Raw genomic sequence first — 21818 nt, 5'->3', positions numbered from 1 at the left:
CAACCAGATTAGATTCAAGTCATTTCATCATTTTCTTGAGTATAACTTTGTTTTCCTTCCTGCAGGTTCAGAGACAGAGAGAGACCTCAGTGAATTAAACGGACTGAACAGGAAATATGTAACAACTAGAGTGTATGAATTAAATGTTTAAGACCCAGTCTGAGTTTTAAACTCTGCTGGATTTTTTCTGCTCTTCACTTATTTCAGTCAGTTTAAGTGTTAAACCTGGTTTTAAGGTTAAAGTTAAACTTAGTTTCAGGTTGAGGTTTGGATTCTGGTTGTGTTGAGGCAGACAGTTGTGATGCTGAAAATGAAGGTTGTTTCAGTGATTAATATGCATGAAGCTCATCCTGCTTTCATATGGAAACTGTCCCGTCACCACGACAACAATCTGTCCCTCAACTTAACCAAGTGTCTTCATATACTGTCCTCAGAATGAGATCACCTGTCAACATCATGGACAGTAAGACAACAGCACAGCTGCCCCCTGAAATACTGAGCTAACTAACAATAAATATATAAAAATATAGAGTCATTACCATTATCTCACAGCACTCAGTGTTTAATAAATCAAAACATGTGCAAATAGTGTCCAAGGAAAAATTCAGGACACAATAAATCAAAGAAAAAAAGACATGAGGACGTCATGATTGAATATAATGAGTGATTTAGCAGAATGGTCCAACATCCATGTAAATATTCAGTGTGGTGATGAGGTCGGTTCTGTTCAGGTACTTTGATTTTATCAGACAGATTGGAGTTAACAAGGTGACAACAGAAGAGAACAAGTGGGCTTTAATGCTGACAGAACTGATTATTAATCAATCATTCTGTTCAATGACTATTCAATTAATAGTTTGTCTTGAATTCTGATTCAACTCTTGTTCAACTTTAAGAGAAAAGTTATTGACTAAACATATTTTTGCTTTTATTGCTCATTAATGTTGTTGAGGACGACGATGACTTCTTGCACTCTGTTCTGTGTTGATTTTATTTTTATATTTTATATTTTTAATTCTGATTTATTTATGCATCTTATTTTTAATCTTCTGCAAATGTAGATTCATTCTGATGTCAGGTCAAAAAAAAAAAACAAAAAAAAAACAGGACCTGTACCTGTACAAAAAAGTTGCAGTATTATATATATATATATATATTATAGAAAGTATTTGTACATAAACTCAGTTTTATCTGTATTTCAGACACGTTGAATGTTTTGAAGTTCACATTGTGACGTATTAAATGATCATTGTAGATGATCAGTGGATGATTGAATAAATACAAAAACATCAGACTTCACTGAACCAAAGACAGCTGTTACACTGGAGAATAATGTCATTATTCTGCAGCTGAAGTCAAATATAATGTGACTTGATTTTTAATTGTGTGTTTATATTTTCAGATTATTTGGGAAACGCCTGTCTTGTTTATTTCTTAAGGTAAACTGAGTTAAAACTAAACCAGTGAATCCTCCCTTCATGAAGGTTTAATGTTCAGTGAACCTAATAATCTGGACACTGAGTGTTTCCTCTTGTTTCCTGTGAGATTAAAGCTTCATGTGTGTTTATGTTGTTAACTGATTATATTCTTGTATCTTGTCATTTCAGGCAGCGCTGAATCATTTTTATACTTTTATGAGCTTGAATAAAACATTTAAAACTTTTCATTGTCACTGTGTTTTTATGTTTCTGTGTTCAAACTTTGATAAAAGAAATAAAAATGATTTTACTTTATTGACCAGATTTTAAGACAATCCCTGTTTTGTAACAGTTGTTTTTTAAATAAAGATTTCTAGAGGATCAGATGCTAACAGTCATGCTAACAGCCGCTAACAGACAGACATTCATTCACACTCACCTGCACAGGTTCATTTCACCTGCAGTCAAAACAACCAAACAATTCACTCCACAGTTTGTTGGTATAAATCTTGGTAACATGGAGTGAACACATTCTCACACTGTGGGGTTAAACAAACTCTTTCCTGTTATATTAACCACATGTTTCTGTGTCTTTGACTTACTGTGGTTGTTGGGGGCGGTTCACTTCCTGGTTGAGCAAAAGGTGTGTCTGAGGGGTGGAGCCTGTTAAATCTGACAGTCAGCTCATCAGACCAAACCATGTGCTGCACATTCAGAGGGGGGATCAGATTAAGTTAGCTGTTGCTTTGTATTAGTTGTTGTTGGCGTCCATCTTGTTTTCCCCCTGTGTGTTATTTGGTTTGACCCAGTCACTATATATGTTCACTGCTGCTTCCAGATCAGTTTGTGAAGCTTAGAACCACTTCATTCAACTGTATTGAAAATATGTTCCCTCAGTGTAATCAATACGTGATATGTAACACATGTTCACATTTCATGCCTTGTCAGTTAAAAAATTATCTAAATAATTATCTTCATCATGAATAATCGTCTTCGTAGTAAAAGAGTTCAGGTTCTAGACTGACCTGCCTGCAGTCCAGACCTGTCTCCCATTGAAAATGTGTGGTGCATCATGAAGCACAAAATACAACAACAGAGACTGTGGACTGTTGAGCAGCTGAAGACGAATATCAAGAAAGAACGAGAAAGAATTTACCTTTAAAACTTCAACAATCAGTGTCTCAGTTCACAAACACTGAGTGTTAAAAGAAAATCTGATGTATCACAGAGACAAACATGATCCTGTTAGAACTTTTTTTGAAACATGTTGCATCAAATTCAGAATAAGTCCATATTTATAAAAACAAAGTTAATCAGTTTGAAGATTAAATATCTTGTTTTTGTACTTTGTTCAACTGAATAAGTTTATTTACATTTTACACAACAACTTTCTTGGAGGAGGGGTTGTATATTAGACTGAGTTTAGTGCAATCAACTGAGCAGCGCAAAATAAACCAAAAATGAACTTGGGAAACCAGGGGTCACTGGGATAAGACCTAATGATTGTCCTTCAGTGGAATGCAGGGAGTTTGACAGGAAATGGACAGGAAGTTAAAGGATTTATTGATGGTCTTCACCAGAAACCAGATATTATATGTATTCAAGAGACGTGGCTTAAGCCAACGTTGGATTTTTCATCTCCTTCAAGTCTTTTACTGATCTGTTCCCAAGATATATCTTTCAAAGCCAAATATTTTTCAGCTCCCCTCACAATAATTTTTATTTCCTCTGTTTTGTTTCACCTGATCTGTACAGTTAATAACATGATCAATGAACAAAACCAGCTTCTCCACAGTCAGTTCTGCTTTAACTTGCATTCTTTGAGCTCCTCCTGATTTTGAATCCTGACTGTTGTTGCCTGTTTCTTCCAGTCCCTTTTGTACTTGCAGTCTCTTCACTGCTTCAGAATAACTTAATGTTGTTAACTGTTTTCACTTGTTGGATTTCTGCTGCTCTTTTCCTGACTTCACAGCCACCGTATGTCACCCTGTGCTGGCCACCACAGTTACAACATTTAGCCTGTACATTTTCTCCTCAGTCCTCAAATCTGTGATCACCTCCACACTTTGCACACCTTCGTTTTCGCGATCTGTTCGGAAACTCATACAACCTCTCTTTATTTTATCCAGAAGCACCAAACCCTGAAACTCTATCAGCACTGACAAACTGTCAACTCTCTCACCATTTATTGTTTTCATTCATTTCTTCAGTCTCCTCACCTCACCGGCCTGAATACCCCGCTGGAGTTTTTCCAGATCCTCATCAAGAGGAATGCCTGTTATCACTCCACGACTAACTTTATTCTCACCCAGCACACGTCTTTCATTTACTGTCTGTTTACATACATGTTCAATAAGTAACGCTTTATTTTTCTGTTCTTGAGTCCTACATTTTATCAGTGAGCTCCCATCTCGAAGGATCCTGGCTCTTTCTGTCACCCACCTTCTTCCTCGACTTCCTGGACAAAGTTATAGGACTTAGACTCATCTGTTCGTCTTCCTTCCTGAATTTAAGTATTATTTTAAATTCCTCCCTGTCCACCTTCCTGTTAATGATCCGGTTTCCATCATCAGAGCTATTCTCCTCTCACTCTCTTTTATTTCCCTGGCTAGCATACCGGTTCACTCTTACTTCCTTATCCTGCCTCCTGTTTGCTTTAACTCGTCCTCTTCCTCTTACAACAGGAGTCCAACCATCATAATCCATATCATCATCATCATCATCTACTACCTGTGTTGTCATCCCCATCCAGTCACAAACCAGCTTATGCCAACTGCCAAGTCAAAATCAAAAATCATAGTCAAAAAAAAAAAATCCAGTGTTCAAACGTGTTTCAAAATTTTCCGCCCGTCTCCTTCATGATGGTTTATTACTGCCCTCTACTGTTTATGTACTGCCACCTACTGTACCGGAGTATTTCTTCCTCTTCTTCTTCTCCTTTTTCTTCTTCTTCCTCCTCTTTTCTTTGAAAAACACAAGAACAACAAAGAAATCATGAAGAACTTACCCACTAGAATGAAATGAACAGAAAATACAAGGGACATGAAATATAGAATATACACAGATAATACAAAAAGACATAAAATGAAATAAGTGTAATATCATGTATGATAACCATAAATTAATACCATAAAACATAAATAAAATAATAAGTCCTAAAATAAATAAGCAAGAAGTGACTAAGCAGTTGTTTTAAAGACCTTCATTCATCTACAGTTAGTCCATAAAAATCTTTGGCACATTTGGAATTAATTAATTAATTTAAGGGACTTAATATGAAGTTGAATTTTATTATAGTAACACATGATGAAGATGGGTGGAGTTTTAATAAATTTAGCTTTGTGAATTTAAAACATGAGTAAAACATTGATCAACATGTATATTTTTTATGTTCTAATTACCTAAAAAACCTGTAACACTACTAAAACACTAATATAATCTATAACAGGCTTTGTTGTGGTTTTCCTATTGAACCATTCCATGAATTGTTTCCAGAACAACTGTGTATGACAGCATGAAATAAAATCAATCTTTATTCATATACCCCCTGTCACACATTTCTCTGAAACGAAGTGTGCAGGGAGCAGCGTGAGGTTGCCAGGTGTGCGTTTTTCCCGCAGAATTGTCCTATTTTTAAGTTGTAGCTGTATGAAAATCTCGTCTACTTGTTGGGTGGACCTATTTTGCATGCAAATTCAATCAATGATATCTATAAACAGACGGACATTTTTTTTTTATTTATTTATATCTGCATCTACCAAACTGACACAAGATAAACACGTACTCACACAGACCTGGCAACCCTGGAGCAACGTTACAGCCAACTGACAGTCAGCCGTTAGTCGGACTGAAGTTCATGATAACATGATGGAAAAAAGACTTAAATTAACGTTTTTGGAGAATCTGTTCCTGTGTTTGTGTCTGCTGACTGGACTCGGACAAGCAAACGGTAAGAAATGTTCTCTTTACAGTTACGTAGCGTTAATCTGTCAGTGATAAATAGAAAACGCCTATATTCATAATAGAAGTCATCGAATTATCTTAATTTGTAAAATAAACATATATGCATTAATACAGATTATTCTATAACAGCTGCTGATCCTCCACATACAGAGTTCTCCTGGTTCATTTAGTATTTATCATAATGTGAATTTGAACTAAACTGAAAGTGTGTGTTATCTGATGAACATGGGTGGAAACAGGAACTCAGGGAAGTTTACACCCAAGAAAACACAAATTTAAACGTTTAGATTAAAAAAAGACAAGACATCACATCCGGTTTTCCAGCTGTTATACACCCGCTTAAGTACTATGCTAGTTTTAAAAAAGGTAAGTGATAGCGAATATTTATTACAAAAGCTCACTTTCTCTCACCATACCCGAATACCATCTTAACTCCCAATTATGCTAACAGGACGCGGGGGGGGGGGGGTAAATTCCAATAACACCGAAACACTGCAATCCCTCGGTCTGTACTAAAAACAGTTTACACAGTTTACACACGTGAATATTTTCACAGTACACCATGAATCTGCACTCCAAAGAGTTCTCATATAGAATCAGAATTTACATGTATTCACTGCACACTCACACACCTCAGGCCCTCTGACAGCCTGACTGGGAGTATACTGGGAGTATACTGGGAGTAAACTGGGTACTGGTGATGAGGGGAAAGCAAGATGACAAAGTAAAAAAACAAACATGAATAAAGAAAATAAAAAGGAACTAGTTTGCCCCACGGGCAACACCCATCTCTTGTTGCCCAGTACCGGCTCACTTGCCAGGGCAAACTAGACAAAGGAAAAAAAACCCAAACAAACAAACAAACCAAACAAATTATTCCCGGCATGAGCAACAATTATAAAAACACTTTATTACAAAAAAAAAAAAGTATTAAAATACACACCAATTAAAATATGAAAACTACGACCAAACTTTAAAATACCTGGTACGTCGGTGATCAACTTCCCCACCAACTACCAGCTGCCTTCAACCCAGCAGGGAAGCAGGTCTGAAATTAATAAAAACATTAAATGTAATGTGCGCTAAACACGACATCATCAAACAACACTCACACACAAACAAAACAAAATTCGCCTACCCGTCTTCCTGCAGCTCGTACCTTCTGCACGCCCGTGTGGAATGAGGTGTGCGCCTGCCTCTTTCCACCGGAACAAACGAGCAGCGGAACCTGTGTTCCTCCTACAGGTAAGTATATTTGTAGGGTCCCTGACTGGTGCACCTACCACCTGCCACACAATGTTGATTTTTAGTTGAAAACTGCGGTTGATATTTGATATTTGAACGTCTCTAAAAAAAGCTAAAATGCGGTGACAAAATCAACACAAAACACAAAACTGCTGAATCATTTTAATATTCTGGAGGACAGAAGATATTGATTAGTTTGAATGTATTTCTCCACAGTCAAGTCATATTTCACTGCTGAGATAAATGTTGGCTGTTTGACTGTTTGATTTGTCCTCAAATGATCCTGACGCCACCCTGAGATAGAACTCATTACGTCACACTCTTAAACCACGCCCACTGGGAGAAAAGATCTGCGTCACAATATGAAACCAAGTACTTAAATACTAACAGAGTGTAGCTCACTAAAAACATTAGATTTCTACAGTTGAATGGATTATTTTATCACTCTGAGTCCAACAGAGAGGAAAAGTTTATCTGACAAACTCAATATTAACAGTAAATCTGAGTGTTTCTTCTCCTGACCTTTATTTTCTGTTAGAAATGATTCCACTGAATGGCCACAGGTGAAATACTATATAATCATATATTCTCCCTGGCTTTTCTGTGTCTGACTTCCTGCCTGTTCAATCTGCTCTGTGCTAACTGACACAGCAAGCTACATCAGACAATTTAGATTTTTTTTTTCTTTAAAAATAACTTAAACTGATTCATTGATTATCAAAATATTTTGTTATTAATTTAAGAATTGATTATTTGATTAATCTTTGTGGTTCTTGTTTAGATACAAAATGGTGCTAGGACTCCTAGTTCTCTTTATTGACTGACTTCCTCCAGAATATTTAAAAAGTTTTCTTTAGATGATTTTTGAATTACTCAGTGATTTCCCTCCTCGTTCAGACAGAGAAGGAGGGAGGAAGAGAGAAAGAAAAAGAAAACACTGCCCTGCACCTGATTTGTTTCATGTCTGTGACACATTCTACAGATACAGACACTGAAACTGTAGTGAGAGGAGTCCTGTTGTTGATATAATGCTGATATGTCTGTCAACAGATCATTTTTACTGTGTATTTCTGCATGAAGAACCATGCACATCACTCGAAAAAAAAAAATCTGAATCTCTAGATGAAGCGTGGCTGTGATCGTGCTTGATGTGTGTGAGCAGAGCTGCTCATGCAGGCTGAGTTGCTGCTCTAACCTGATAATATGGGCAGAGAAATGAAAACCAACAGGTAACACCAGACACGTGTTCTTCAAGCATGTAGTGTGAATCAGCTGTCAGTACACGGAGCACACGGTCTACCAAGTGAGCTACCAGGGCACCATGTGTTGTTTATTGAGTAGTGATGATGTGAAGATGATGAAAAACGTCCGCTGACACCGACTTGATTATATAATAAAAAGTTTATTACAAAAAAAAAGTTCAGCATCGATCAGGCACCATGGTTTGCCTGTGAGAGGATTCGAAGCCAATATGAATCTCTGCCCACAGGTCATGTAACGTAGCTTATATTTGTTTGGGTGTCCATTAGTCCACAAAAACAGCCCCACACATATGGTATCCCTCAAGGGAGCCTCCCGCATAAGTTATGACTTTAGGGAAGACTGCACTTTCTCAAAACGTATAGAGGGCCTCACAAAAACCAAGAGATACGACATTCTTCACATTCCACTGAGAGTTGAACTAAAGGTCTCTTTCCTTTTATCAAAACAAAATCATATAAAGTAGAACTTCAGACACCACACGTAAAGAGCTTTTTTACCTCACAACAATAAAACAGTCTTTATAAAAATTCATATTACAAACTTTAAACATTGAATTTTAATTATTTTTTTAGCTTGCAGGCCAAATCGGCCTTATGGTGGGCCAACTTTGGTCCGCGGGCCCCACTTTGGGCATCCCTGATCTAAATGAACAAACATGCACTACAGAGGCCAGATGAGTCTGATTTTTACTTTCAATAACGGGATGGTTTGACACAGATTGTTTTCATGTTTTTTCATCTTAACCATTTTTTTATTTTTATTTTTTATTGATATTTAAGTCCATTTAGTCCTAACATGAACACTGTAAGACATTTCCTAGGACGTTTTCGCAGTACCCCCTGCCCATCTAACCCCGCCGCCGTTGTTTTCCACTGTCTGACAATGATTTTGCATCCTGTTAACATGGCCAGTCGGCAACATAATTTTTTCAGATCACACAACTTAAATTTACTGGGAATAATTCCCAGCATACATAGTGCTGGGCTTTGGGTCAGAGATATACAATACAGTTCATTTATAAAATATATTATTTTACCCCAGAAGTCCTTGACCATATCACAACCGTACAGCATATGTACCAGTGATCCAGTTTCGTTATAACAGCGCCGGCATACATCATCGTCTTTTAGCGGTCCAGTACGACCGGTGAAGGATTTTATAGTTGGTGAACTGTGTCTGGACTTCTCGGGCAGGGATGTGCCAGCTAGATGACTTCATTCCACTGTTGTTGTTCAATATATTCTCCAATATCTTTCTCCCAAGCCAATTCTAGACTCCCAAGCTTCAGTGCATTAGCATCCCTGATGAGGTTATAAAAAACAGATGCACCACCTTTTTTTAGGCTAACATATCGTAGCATACTTTGAATTTTAGTGTTTGGGTCAGGTCCAGAACTCATGACTGAAAGGAGACAGTGTCGGAGTTGGAGATATTTCCAAAAGTTTATATTTGTCAGATTATACTTTTGCTTCAGATATTCAAATGTAACCATATGACCATTATCATACAGATCCCCCAGACGTAGGATGCCTGCTTTAGCCCATTGGTACCAACAAAATGTTTTTTTTAGCTATTCTAATCTTGGCGTTAAACCATATTGATGCTTCAGATGTCAATGAGGGATTACTTTTAACATGATAATGTGCCATTTTCCAACTTTCCCTGGAGAATTCTAGTACAGGATTATGAACCGGCCATTCAGTGCTAAGTGATTCACTAGATGTGTTTGAAATGGGCATTGCCTCTGATTTGGTCCACTTGATTTTGTAACCAGATATAATAATAATATAATAATAATAAGCTTTATTTATATAGCACCTTTCATACAAAGCATGCAGCTCAAAGTGCTTCACATAATAGAGACTATGAAGAATAGGAGTAAAAAGTACAAATAAATATATACATACAATAAAAATTAAGCAAGAATAGCACAATTTAAAGAAGATTAAAAAGAATATATATGTGCATATATATATACATATATATATATATACATATATACACACACACACACATATGCAATGCATACATACAACATACACATAATGATGATAGTAAAGATAGTATAAAATGACAGTTTAGAAAAAGCCATTGGACTTGGAGTAAAAAAAAAAAAAAAAAAAAAAAAAAGGAACTAACTAACTTAGCCTTTGTACTACTTTCAAACTACTGTGAAGGCTCGGTTGAAAAGATGTGTCTTTAACTGCCGTTTGAACGTCTCAACAGAGCCTGCCTCTCTGATGTGTTTGGGTAGGCTGTTCCACAGTTTGGGAGCATAGCTGAAAAAAGCTGCATCTCCAATTTTCTTTTTGTTATACTTTTGGGCGTCTAAAAACCCAGCAGTGGAGGACCTGAGAGGTCTTGATGGAACATAGAACAGCAGAGAGTCTCTAATGTAGGATGGTCCTAGGCCATTGAGAGCTTTGTATACAAGCAGGGATACTTTAAAGTCAATTCTGGCAGACACAGGAAGCCAGTGCAATGTGGCTAGAACTGGAGTGATATGTTCTCTCTTCTTTGTTTTGGTCAGTAATCTAGCAGCCGAATTTTGAATTAGTTGTAGCCTGTCAATGGACTTTTTTGGAAGACCTGTAAATAGTGCGTTGCAATAGTCCAATCTGCTTGACACAAAAGCATGGATTAGTTTTTCAGCATCCTGCTGACTCAGGAATGGCCGTACCTTGGCAATGTTTCTAAGGTGGAAAAATGCCACCTTGGTCAGTTTATTTATGTGGGGGGTAAAACTGAGTTCAGAGTCTAAGATAACCCCCAGACTCGTTACTTCTGGTTTTACCCAGGAGGACAAATGGCCAGTTTTTTCCAGCAGGTCTTTCCTTTTTGATAAGGGGCCGACTAATAAAATTTCTGTCTTGTCCTCATTTAATTTTAGAAAATTATTGCTCATCCAGTTATTTATTGCTGAGAGGCAGGTAGTGAGGGAGCGTACAGCATCTATGTCATTTGGCTCTACGGATATATACAGTTGTGTGTCATCAGCGTAGTTATGGAAATTAACATTGTATTTCCTGATGATATTACCGAGAGGCAGCATGTATAGGGAGAACAGCAGAGGGGCAAGGCAGCTTCCTTGTGCAACACCAGAAGTTATGTCATAACTCCCTGACGAATGGTTCCCAAGACAAACGAAAAATTTTCTTCCTGTAATGTGTGTACGGAGCCAGTTTAAGACCGAATTAGAGAGTCCAACATAGTGCTCAAGGCGGTTTATGAGAATTTCCTGGTCAACTGTGTCAAATGCAGCGCTTAGATCAAGGAGAACTAGGATTGAGACCTTGCCGGTATCGGCACTAAGTCTCAGGTCACTGACTAACTTTGTGAGGGCAGTTTCTGTACTATGGTTAGTTCTGAAACCAGATTGAAATTCCTCTAAAATATTGTGTTCGTTAAGGAAGTTATTAATCTGGTGGAAAACAACTTTTTCTAGAACCTTGCTTAGGAATGGAAGATTTGATATGGGCCTGTAATTGCTCAGCACAGTAGGATCTAGATTAGGCTTTTTCAGTAGAGGTTTCACAACAGCAGTTTTAAAACCCTCGGGGCAGATTCCAGTCTCAAGGGATGTGTTAATAATTTTGAGAACAGACTTTGACATACTGTTGAAAGCACTCTTAAGGAGTGAGGAGGGGGCTGGGTCAAGGCAACAGGATGATGGTTTGCTCTGGGTGACAGTCTTACAGAGGTCGGTGATTGATATGCTGTTGAAGTTGCACATGGTTGCCCAATTTTCCTGAGGTTGAATGACAGGGTAAGCTGGAGTTCTAGGAATACTGGCTCTGATTGCTGAGATTTTATTGTTGAAGAACCTTGCAAATTCCTCACATTTTGAAGTGGAGGCATGGCTTAGGAAGTCAGTGCTGGGTGCCGGATTTAATAGTCTGTCAATAGTGGAGAAGAGTGTTCTAGAGTTATTTTTGTTTTCAGTGATGATCTTGGAGAAGTATGCCCTTCTGGCAGTGCGAACAGTGCTATTGTAAGTTACCATGCATTCTTTGTAGATGATATGATGGACCTCAAGTCTTGTTTTTCTCCACTTTCTTTCCGCTGCCCTGCATGATCTTTTGAGATTAGGGATGGTGGGGTTTATCCATGGCGGTGTTTTATTGTATGACTGCTTTTTAACCTTTACAGGTGCGACTTTGTTTAGTGCGGTACTCAGGTCCTTGTTGAGAGCAGTAACCATTTCATCTACAGAGCAGTTCACAGCACATGGATCATAAGAACTTACAAGCTCCGAGAATTCATTTTTTGCTGCAGCATCTAGAAATCGTTTCTGAACCAAGCATTCATCTGTGGTCCTATCTAAGAACAGGGTGCTATCAAAGAATACACAATAATGATCAGAGATTGGGATTTGAGACACTGAAACATTATCAATGGCTAGCCCTTTTGACACAACCAGATCAAGAATGTTGCCATGCTGGTGTGTAGCCTCTGTGACATGTTGAGTGAGTTCAAGGCTGTCAAGCAGATTTATGAATTCCATTGCTTTAATATCGGTGCTGTTGTTGATATGAATGTTGAAATCTCCATTTAAGATGATTCTGTCATAACTGCTGGCCATAAGAGCAGCCAGATCAGAGAATTCTGTGAGAAATAGAGATAGCTGTTTTGGAGGCCTGTATATTGTTAGAATGAGTACTGCTTGATCAGCCTTAAGCACAAGTGCAAGATACTCGAAAGATAAAAACGTACCCAGGTCCACCTTTGTGCAGTTAAGCTGTTTTGAATAGATGGTGGCGACTCTGCCCCCTCTCTTTCCCTGTCTCACTGACTGATAGAAGTTATAACCTGGTGGGCATGACTCAGTTAGAGTCACATTGCTATTTAGGTCTAACCAGGTTTCTGTTAAAAACATAAAATTCAATTTATGATTTGTAATGAGATCTAACATTTAGTAAGGCTAATTTAATAGACCTAGTGACAGGGACTAAGGCAGTGTGTGGCAGACAGGGAATGGATATCAAATTTGTGGGGGTTGCTGTGCACGTTGATGACTCTCTATAAGGTCTTTTACTAATCACAACCTGTATGGGCAGCACTGTAGGGGAGGGTCTTTGAGTTATTGAAGGCCCCACAGGGTAATCACTGGCTCTCCACTTGATACTTGATACTAGAGGTAGGAGGGTTGATGGTATAAGTGACCGACAGGGGGAGCTAGTGGAAGGAAGCGTGCTATGTGATGTTGCTGTCGACGGAGAAGAAGATTCCAGGGAGGGGGTGTGGGATGTAAACAGTCAATCACGTGGAGAAGACTGTATGCTATGCTGTATGTTATCCGCTAGCATTCGGCTACCCATCCTGTTTGGGTGAATTCCATCTGTCTTTAAAAGGGAGGAGCGGTTCCAGAAGAGATTAAAATTGTCGATAAAACCTATATCGTGAGTTCTGCATGCAGACTGGAGCCAGGTGTGCAGGCTGAGGATTCTGCTAAAACGACCCGCCCCCCGGTTCAGAGTGGGAATGGGGCTGGATATAAAAACTGACTTTCCAGTAGTGCTTAAAAAGTTAAGAAGGTGGATAAAATCCTTCTTGGTCAGCTCAGACTGCCTCCGAGCTGCATCGTTTGTTCCCACGTGGACAATCACTCGCTGTGTAGAGGATGGGAGTGAACGGAGCAGCCCCGGGAGTTTATCCAGAATGACAGGGGCCGTGGCTCCTGGGAAGCAATGGGTGGCAGCGTTAAAGAAACGGACGTTTCTGATTATTGAATCGCCAACAATTAATGTAGTTGGAGAGAAGAGGGGACGAGGACCTGACGACTGTGGGCTCTCTGAGCTCGAGGGTGCACATTCAGCCTCCAAGCTGTGTGCTGACGCCGTCGGCCGAGGGTGGTGCATCCGAGCCGGCGAGCACGGTGGCGGGGCAGCAGCATCTGATACCGAATGACTCCCCGTTGGTGCAGGGCGAGGAAGACTTCCAGATCGTCTGAGTACGGCCTCCTTCAGGATCCTGCGACGGGAAGCAGAGGTCAGATGCCGGGATGAGGGTTGATGATCGGACTCTGCAGTGGAGCGGTGAGCCACCCGGCAGGGAGCCGAGGTCCCTTCGTGAGATGCAGGACGTTCCTCTGCCACCCTGGAGGAGCGGGGAGCGTTGCTAGCTGTCAGTGGGAGTGAGGCCAAGGTGTCGCCATCCCTGGCGAGGGGTCCAGATCTTGGGTAGTTGGAGCCGCCGGAGCTGGAGCCGCAAGAGCAGCAGTATCAGCTGGGTGACTCGGAGGGTTGTCAGAAAGGGCCGCGTACCGGTTGGAGAGGTTTATGAGCGGGGCTGCAACAGCCCCGTCCAAGTCTCTCTTACGGCCACGGACCACCACCTCGGCCCAGGATGCCTGTCGGTTCGGTGTGGAACAGGAGAGCGAGGGGCCATTTGTGGGGTCCCACAGAACTGTGTCCTGTATGGCTGCGTTGAAGGAGGCGATTTGTTTGGATTGTCCCACAGCCACGTCAGTGTAGCTGGTCAGAAGAGAGTTCTTCTTCTGGAGTTCATCAGAGAGCCGCCGGATGTCTTCCTTGAGGTCAGCAATCTTTTTGTTTGCTTTTTTGAGCAGTATGCAGTCCTCACAGGGGATAGATGGGGAAGTTGCTTCTGTTGACTTAGCCATCGGGCTACAACAAGCCCAGTCAGGCAGTCGTAGCCGCAGAGAACAAGTGTAATTCCACAGAAAAACAAATAGAGATGTCACTAAAAAACTTGCAAATATATAGTTCAAGTTCCGGCACTCAAACGACCACTGAGATCAAGTCCGATCGCGGTATCAGAACGAAGAAAACACAGCTTTAAGAGCAGCTAATGTCGCTAATGTCGCTAAAAACAAGCCGTGGCTGCCATCTTGGAATCTATCTATATATGAGAAAACCTATCAATCAGAGATCCAATTATTGGGACAGTAGTTTGTGGGTTGCACGAGACCAGCAATATATCGTCCGCGTATAAAAATAATTTATGTGCCTGATCACCAATTATGACCCCTTTGATATTTATATTGTTTCTTATTGAAATAGCTAGAGGCTCAAGGGCAATTGCAAAGATGAGGGGAGAAAGCAGGCAGCCTTGTTTTGTGCCTCTATATAGGCAAAAAGGAGAAGATATAATACCATTACACAATACTGATGCCCTGGGGTCCATATATAATAACTTAACCCATCCTGAGAACGATGGCCTGAAACCGAATTTATTTAATGTATAAAATATAAAGCCCCATTCGACCCTGTCAAAGGCCTTCTCTGCATCCAGAGAGAAGGCCACGACAGGGTCTGGGTTGTCTCTGTTTCCCCACAGTAAATGTGGTAGCCTTCTCAAGTAATCTGCAGATGATCGACCCCTAATGAATCCTACTTGGTCTTGGTGTATTATTTGGGTGGAGTATACTATCCAGTCTATTTTCCAGTATTTTGGCGAGTATGTTACCATCTACATTTCCTAATGAGATGGGTCTATAGCTGCCACAATGCTGAGGATCTTTACCTTTTTTTTTTATAAATTATTGTGATTAAACTTTCCCTCATACTTACAGGTAGTAAAACCTTTGTCAGTGTACTACGAAACACATCCAATAGCCTGGGGGCAAGTATATCACAGAATTTTTTGTAATTCCTCTGATGGATAACCATCGTCTCCAGGGGCACGGCCTGGTCTAAGGCCTTTTATTGCATCTTTTACCTCTTGTAATGAGATTACTTTTTCCAGTAGTTCCCTATTAGATGAAGAGATCTGGGGTACCTCTAAGGTCGAAAAAATGGCTCATATTGGTCTGTAGCAACCTCCCCTTGTGATGTATAGAGTTCCTGATAAAAGTCCCGAAATACTTTATTGATTTCCTTTTTTCCCCGTAATTAATTCATGAGTATTAAAGATTGATGTAATAACATTTTGTCCACTGAGCTATTTAACCCTATGTGCCAGCAGTTTCCCTGCTCTCTCACCCTGTTCATAATAATGTTGTTTAGTACAAAATAGGGCAAATTCAGCTTTCTTTTGGAGGATGCTTTTTATTTCAAATCTTATTGTATTCACGTTGTTCCAAGTAATTTGGTCTGGTTTTTGAATATACTGAAGTTTCATGTGTTTCAACTGTTGCTCTAAATTGAATATTTTTTCAGTCTCCTTTCTTTTTTGGTATGAGCAGAATTGTATTAGTCGCCCTCTCAAGACTGCTTTGAACACATCCCATACAACGCCAGGATCAGAGACTTAGCCATCATTGTATGTCCAGTATTCTTCTATTGCTGACATTATAAAAGAACTTGATGCCTCATTTTGTAATGGTGATTTATTGAATCGCCAACGTATTGTTTTCTCCTCTCCGTCAAACCTATTTATTATTATATCGACTGGTGCATGATCAGATAGAACTATATTACCAATAGAAGCATTCTGGATCTGAATTCGGGAGTGTGTTTGATGTGGATGGGAAAAGAAGGTAAAATCTTTCCCTAAAGGGTAAAACATACGCCAGATATCTATTAAACTCAGCTCTTCCATGAGTATGTCAATAGGTGTACATGTCTGACGTACCTCTTATCTGTCCCCAGATCTGTCCAGATGAACGTCCCTGTTCTGATTAAAGTCTCCACCAAGAATAATATTATGGTTCCCAATGGTTCTTATGACTTTGCAAATTTTGTGGAAAAAATCAGGAGTTAACACATTAGGAACATATATATTCATGATGGTGATTCTCTGGTTGTCCAATTGTGCATTAAGGGTAACCCATCTGCCCTCCTTGTCAGTCAGGCTTTTATGGACAATTAGGTTTACGTTTTTTCTTATAAGGATACTTACACCTCTGCTTCTGTTATTATAGACACTCGAGTTTACTTGGCCAATCCAACCTTTCTTAAATTTTTCAGATTCCTCTTTACTTAAGTGAGTCTCCTATGTCATGGCAATATCTGATCCAAATTGTTTCAAGTAACTGATTATTTTCTTATGTTTAATAGGATGATTATAACCAGACATATTCCATGAGATCACCTTCACAAGTCCCATGTATAATTCTTTTGTTTGAATACACTTTTGGGACACCCCGTATTGTATGGCATACCAATGTGACAAATGTCAACACTGATCATCACATCTGACACTCTATCATATTGAAGATTAACCTAAATAATAATAATAAAAAATAAATAAATAAAAACTCACTTCCCACTCCTGCCCCTAACGTCCACCTGATTCTCCCTACCAAGGAGGGATGGATGTGAACCCATAACCTTGTTGTGCTTTCGATGGACTATGGGGGGGGGGGGGGGGGGGGTAACATATATATAACTATAAAGAATATACACTGAGAAAATAAAGCTCTGTAGACTCCAGATATTTTAACATAGTGCAGTGTACACAGATTTTGTCTAAGCAATTAATAATCTAAAGGCAATATTATCATTATTTCCCCTTCTATCACCCCTTGTTTAGTGTCCACTCTGTCATCTACATAAAGTAATTCCTCAAACTTCTATAACGTCCAGTTTAATAAAAAAAGAAAAAGAAAAGGCGAGATAATGAGGATGATAGTACCGGAAAAGAAAATTCTAAATGTCCATGGTCATTGTTCAAACCTCAAAGGTAGTAGTGATATAGTAGTGATACAAACCAATATGGGTGTGTGATAGACATTACTAAGAGCAGAGGAGTCAGGGTAACCAAAATTCTATGTGAGACTATACCAGTACAGATTAAAACAGATTAATCACAGCCCTGTCTGTGAAAATCACCCTGATGTCAAATTTATGTGGAAATTCATCCATGAGTCAAAGTGGTCATTTGAGTCAAGTTTGAAGAAATTCCTTGAAGGCGTTCTCGAGGTATCACGTTCACAAGAATGGTGTGGACAGACAGATGACCTGAAATCATGATGTCACCAGCCAGAGTCGGTCCCTGAGTCCTGTACAGCAGCTGCCCACTGCTCCTAATAGTAGAATGGATTAAATGCAGAGAAAGAATTTGACTGTATATTTGTACTCTGTATGATTATATGATCAGAATAAAGTTGGCCTTTATGACCTTTATAAAAACATTTTTCAAAATGTGTGAATCACAGACGTCCTTCAGACTACAGTCATGAATGTTCTCAAAAAAAAGTTGAGGCTGATGGGTCCAGTAGTACGTGACATTAGACTGCTGACCTCACACACACACACACACACACTGAATAAAATGAATTAAACTGAATCTTCTCCTGGTGTTAGCTGAACAGTTTCCACAGTTAAATATAATTTGTAAAAGCACAATAAGAAAAACTGTTTAACCTGATTAACTGTGATCTTAAAATATGTCTGAACAAACATGAGACGTAACCAAATATAATATGAGAGAGGAGAAATCTGACTACTGACTAAACTGCTCATAAACTGGTGTTTGAGTTATTGTGGTGGTCTGTAAATGTGTTAACTGACTTTCTTTCTAACCTGATGACTCTGCATGTGAACACACTGATTGATTTTGTCTTTCAGGTTCAGTTGTCGTCAAAGTGAGAGAAGGAAGTGAAGCTGTTTTACCCTGTTTCATCAAACCTGAGAAGAACATCGAACGAGACGCCTTTGAGTGGAGGAAAGTTGGTCAGATGGTGTTCTTGTATAAGAACAGCCTTCATTCCAATAACGGCCTTCCAGGTCAAGACGAGCAGTTCAAAGGACGAGTATCTCATTTTCCTGAACGACTGCAGTTCAGTGATGCCTCCATAAGGATCAGAGATACAAAGGAGTCTGACAGTGGAACCTACACCTGTGATTTTTCACCTGATGATTTTAACAGACAAACATTCTACATTGAACTTGTTGTTGGTGAGTTCTTCCATTAATCAGTTATAAAGTCACCTGTTCATTTCACAGACAGACTGGTTCAAGTGTCCCAGATGGACTCAAGATAAATTCTCATCCAATAATCAGAACAACACATCTGGACGAGGCCCTGCCCCGAGGACGAGGGCTGCAGATGAGCTTCAGCTAGAAGACACATAAACATTAAATCTGTTGAATTGATTTTTCCTGTCTGACAGCGTTTATCTGTTTCAACTGTTAAACAAACAAACAGATAAACTGATGGATCATTTATGAACCAAAACAACAGATCGATGATGAAAATAATAATTAGTTGCAGCCCAAGTCAAGATGTCAGAATTTAAAACTTCAATGCAATATTATAAAAAACAATACTAGATATCTCTTTTGACACCACAGCAAAAAGAAAAAAATCCCTTGGTACACAGTAGGATAGTTTTTTTTCTTTTACAAAATTTAGTATCAAAAAAGTCACTGAACATTTTACTGAAAGCCAAAATAAAGACTAAACTGAACTGTGGTCATAAATGAGCATTTAGGTAATTTTTTATTGTTTTGACATGATCAAATATTAGTATTGTATTGCTTCTAAACATGTCGTATTGAGAAATTATTGATTATCAGATATTTTTGATAACCTTATGTGGGAAAGTTCATGTTTCCTCAGCATGTTTCTGTGTCACAGCGATTAGTAGCGATTTGATTTAGATATTATACTGGAACATGTTGCAATTTCAATAATATTGCAATTAATTGTGCAGCCCCAGTATTATATTGTATTATTTCATATAGTTAAGATTATGGCTGCAACTAACAGTCATTTTTGTTCACTACGTCCAGTAGACAAAATAAACTCACACAGTATCTAGAAATTACATGTTTTCACACTTATTTTCCATTTTAAACAGAGAAATACAACCGTGCAGCTTCTGAATTTAATTTTCTGTCTTTTACTGAACTAAGACGACATTAATTGGCTCATTAACGCCTCAGAAAACACACTTCAGTCAAACTCGACAGAAAAACATGTAAAATTTCACCAAACCCGTCTTTGTTAGTCTGTCCACTCTTCCAACAATCACCAGCTCTGGTTTGGTCAAACTAAATCCTCACTGTACGGCATGAACAAAGTGTAAAGAGTCTGCAGGCTGTTTTCCTCTCACTCGTCACTCAGGTCAGATCACTCCTGGTCAGCTGAGTGAGGGTGAACTGCACTGCTGGAAGAGAGCAGTGCAGAGCAGAGGCTGTCACTCTGCACACTATTACATCAGCAGAATAAAATGACAAATATCACCCTAAAAATCGTCAAAACGTCAATCGTCAGTCAGTGATGGATTCAGCTCATCGTCGATAGATGATATATTCGTCCAGTCGGTCGACCCTGGTCTACAGCAGAGAGGAGAGGTCTCTGGTTGTAGACAGTGAAACAAACAGGTGAAGAAGTTTGAAAATCACTCAAATTGACAACAACTACACTTGTCACTGTAACTAAGTGCAATAAAACCATCGTGAGTAAAAAGCCAATCCTTAATCAATACACCTGATCAAAAATGACACCAGCCACTGGTGATCATTGAACAGCTGTACAGCAGCTGCCCACTGCTCCTAATAGCAGAATGGGTTAAATACAGAGAATGAATTTGACTGTATATTTGTACTCTGTATGATTGTATGATCAATGTTACGGCCTCCATACAAAAAGAAAATCAGGGATCAATAGGGATCAATAGGGAGCAGGAGGCTGCAACATATAAATGAGGACGCCACACCAAACAGGAAACAGTTTACCAACAAAGCCAAAGTACTGAACAAAACACAGACATAAACTAAAGGGAAACAAAACAAAAAGAAGAAAAGGAGGGAAGACGCTGGGTCAACCATGCAGTGGGCCGTCCCTCCCAGCGTCTCCCCCTAAACTACCTAAAACAGAAACTTAAGTAAACAAAAGACTCAAATAACTAAACTACCAGCAGTCTCCAGCCCAAACTAACACAACAACCTTTATATAAAAACGTTTTTCAAAATGTGTGAATCACAGACGTCCTTCAGACTACAGTCATGAATGTTCTCAAAAAAAGTTCAGGCTGATGGGTCCAGTAGTACGTGACATTAGACTGCTGACCTCACACACACACACTGAATAAAATGAATTAAACTGAATCTTCTCCTGGTGTTAGCTGAACAGTTTCCACAGTTAAATATAATTTGTAAAAGCATAATAAGAAAAACTGTTTAACCTGATTAACTGTGATCTTAAAATACGTCTGAACAAACATGAGACGTAACCAAATATAATATGAGAGAGGAGAAATCTGACTACTGACTAAACTGCTCATAAACTGGTGTTTGAGTTATTGTGGTGGTCTGTAAATGTGTTAACTGACTTTCTTTCTAACCTGATGACTCTGCATGTGAACACACTGATTGTTTTTGTCTTTCAGTTTCAGTTGTCGTCAAAGTGACAGAAGGAAGTGAAGCTGATTTACCCTGTTTCATCAGACCCAAGAAGAACATTGCAGATCAGTACTTTAACTGGAGGAAAGTTGTTCAGAAAGATGTTAATCAGGAGGTGTTTGAGTGTGATAAAGGCACACAGGTCACTTCAAGTCAAGACGAGCAGTTCAGAGGACGAATATCTCATTTTCCTGAACAACTGCAGTTCGGTGACGCCTCCATAAGGATCAACAATACAAGGGTGTCTGACAGTGGAAACTACACCTGTGATTTTCCTCGTCTTCAGCCCAAAGGACAAATATTCTTCATTAAACTTGTTGTTGGTGAGTTCTTCCATTAATCAGTTATAAAGTCACCTGTTCATTTCACAGACAGACTGGTTCAAGTGTCCCAGATGGACTCAAGTTAAATTCTCATCAAATAATCAGAACAACACATCTGGACGAGGCCCTGCCCCGAGGACGAGGGCTGCAGATGAGCTTCAGCTAGAAGACACATAAACATTAAATCTGTTGAATTGATTTTTCCTGTCTGACAGCGTTTATCTGTTTCAACTGTTAAACAAACAAACAGATAAACTGATGGATCATTTATGGACCAAAACAACAAATCAATCATGAAAATAATAATTAGTTGCAGCCCAAGTCAAGATGCCAGAATTTAAAACTTCAATGCA

The 21818-nt window shown here is 39.2% G+C and overlaps 3 protein-coding genes and 1 long non-coding RNA gene across 7 annotated transcripts in view; 2 read left to right on the top strand and 2 right to left on the bottom strand.

Annotated features, from left to right (window-relative positions):
- LOC146332309 (uncharacterized) overlaps positions 1–1662 on the top strand; it is a 57936-nt gene extending 56274 nt beyond the window's left edge. The window contains exon 5 of the mRNA XM_084741415.1: positions 66–1662. Within this exon, the coding sequence (XP_084597541.1) occupies positions 66–151 (86 nt within the window). The 3' untranslated portion in view covers positions 152–1662. The remainder of the gene's footprint in view (positions 1–65) is intronic.
- LOC146332306 (uncharacterized) overlaps positions 1–21818 on the bottom strand; it is an 88653-nt gene that overhangs the window by 16166 nt on the left and 50669 nt on the right. The window lies entirely within an intron of this gene.
- The window catches only part of LOC146332307 (butyrophilin-like protein 2), a 107631-nt gene that overhangs the window by 68748 nt on the left and 17065 nt on the right, over positions 1–21818 (top strand). For 2 of the 4 annotated variants that reach the window (XM_084741249.1, XM_084741240.1), the window contains exons 2-3: positions 18362–18691; positions 21130–21465. The exons of 1 other annotated variant lie outside the window; for it this stretch is intronic. In XM_084741249.1, the coding sequence (XP_084597375.1) occupies positions 18362–18691; positions 21130–21465 (666 nt within the window). Of the gene's footprint in view, positions 1–4889; positions 5368–18361; positions 18692–21129; positions 21466–21818 lie in introns of those variants that run through there. One more of the 4 variants, XM_084741257.1, reaches the window with a different exon arrangement.
- Positions 2858–6889, bottom strand: LOC146332308 (uncharacterized). Its single transcript, XR_014772230.1, has 3 exons — positions 6520–6889; positions 6364–6429; positions 2858–4381 (listed from the first exon to the last, which is right to left on the bottom strand). It is a non-coding gene; the product is annotated as an uncharacterized LOC146332308 (long non-coding RNA).

This window comes from Lutjanus erythropterus, chromosome 2 (assembly GCF_056507025.1).
Source record: "Lutjanus erythropterus isolate fLutEry1 chromosome 2, fLutEry1.hap2, whole genome shotgun sequence".
NCBI lineage: Eukaryota > Metazoa > Chordata > Actinopteri > Lutjaniformes > Lutjanidae > Lutjanus > Lutjanus erythropterus.
This window is presented reverse-complemented; position numbering and strand designations above follow the sequence as displayed.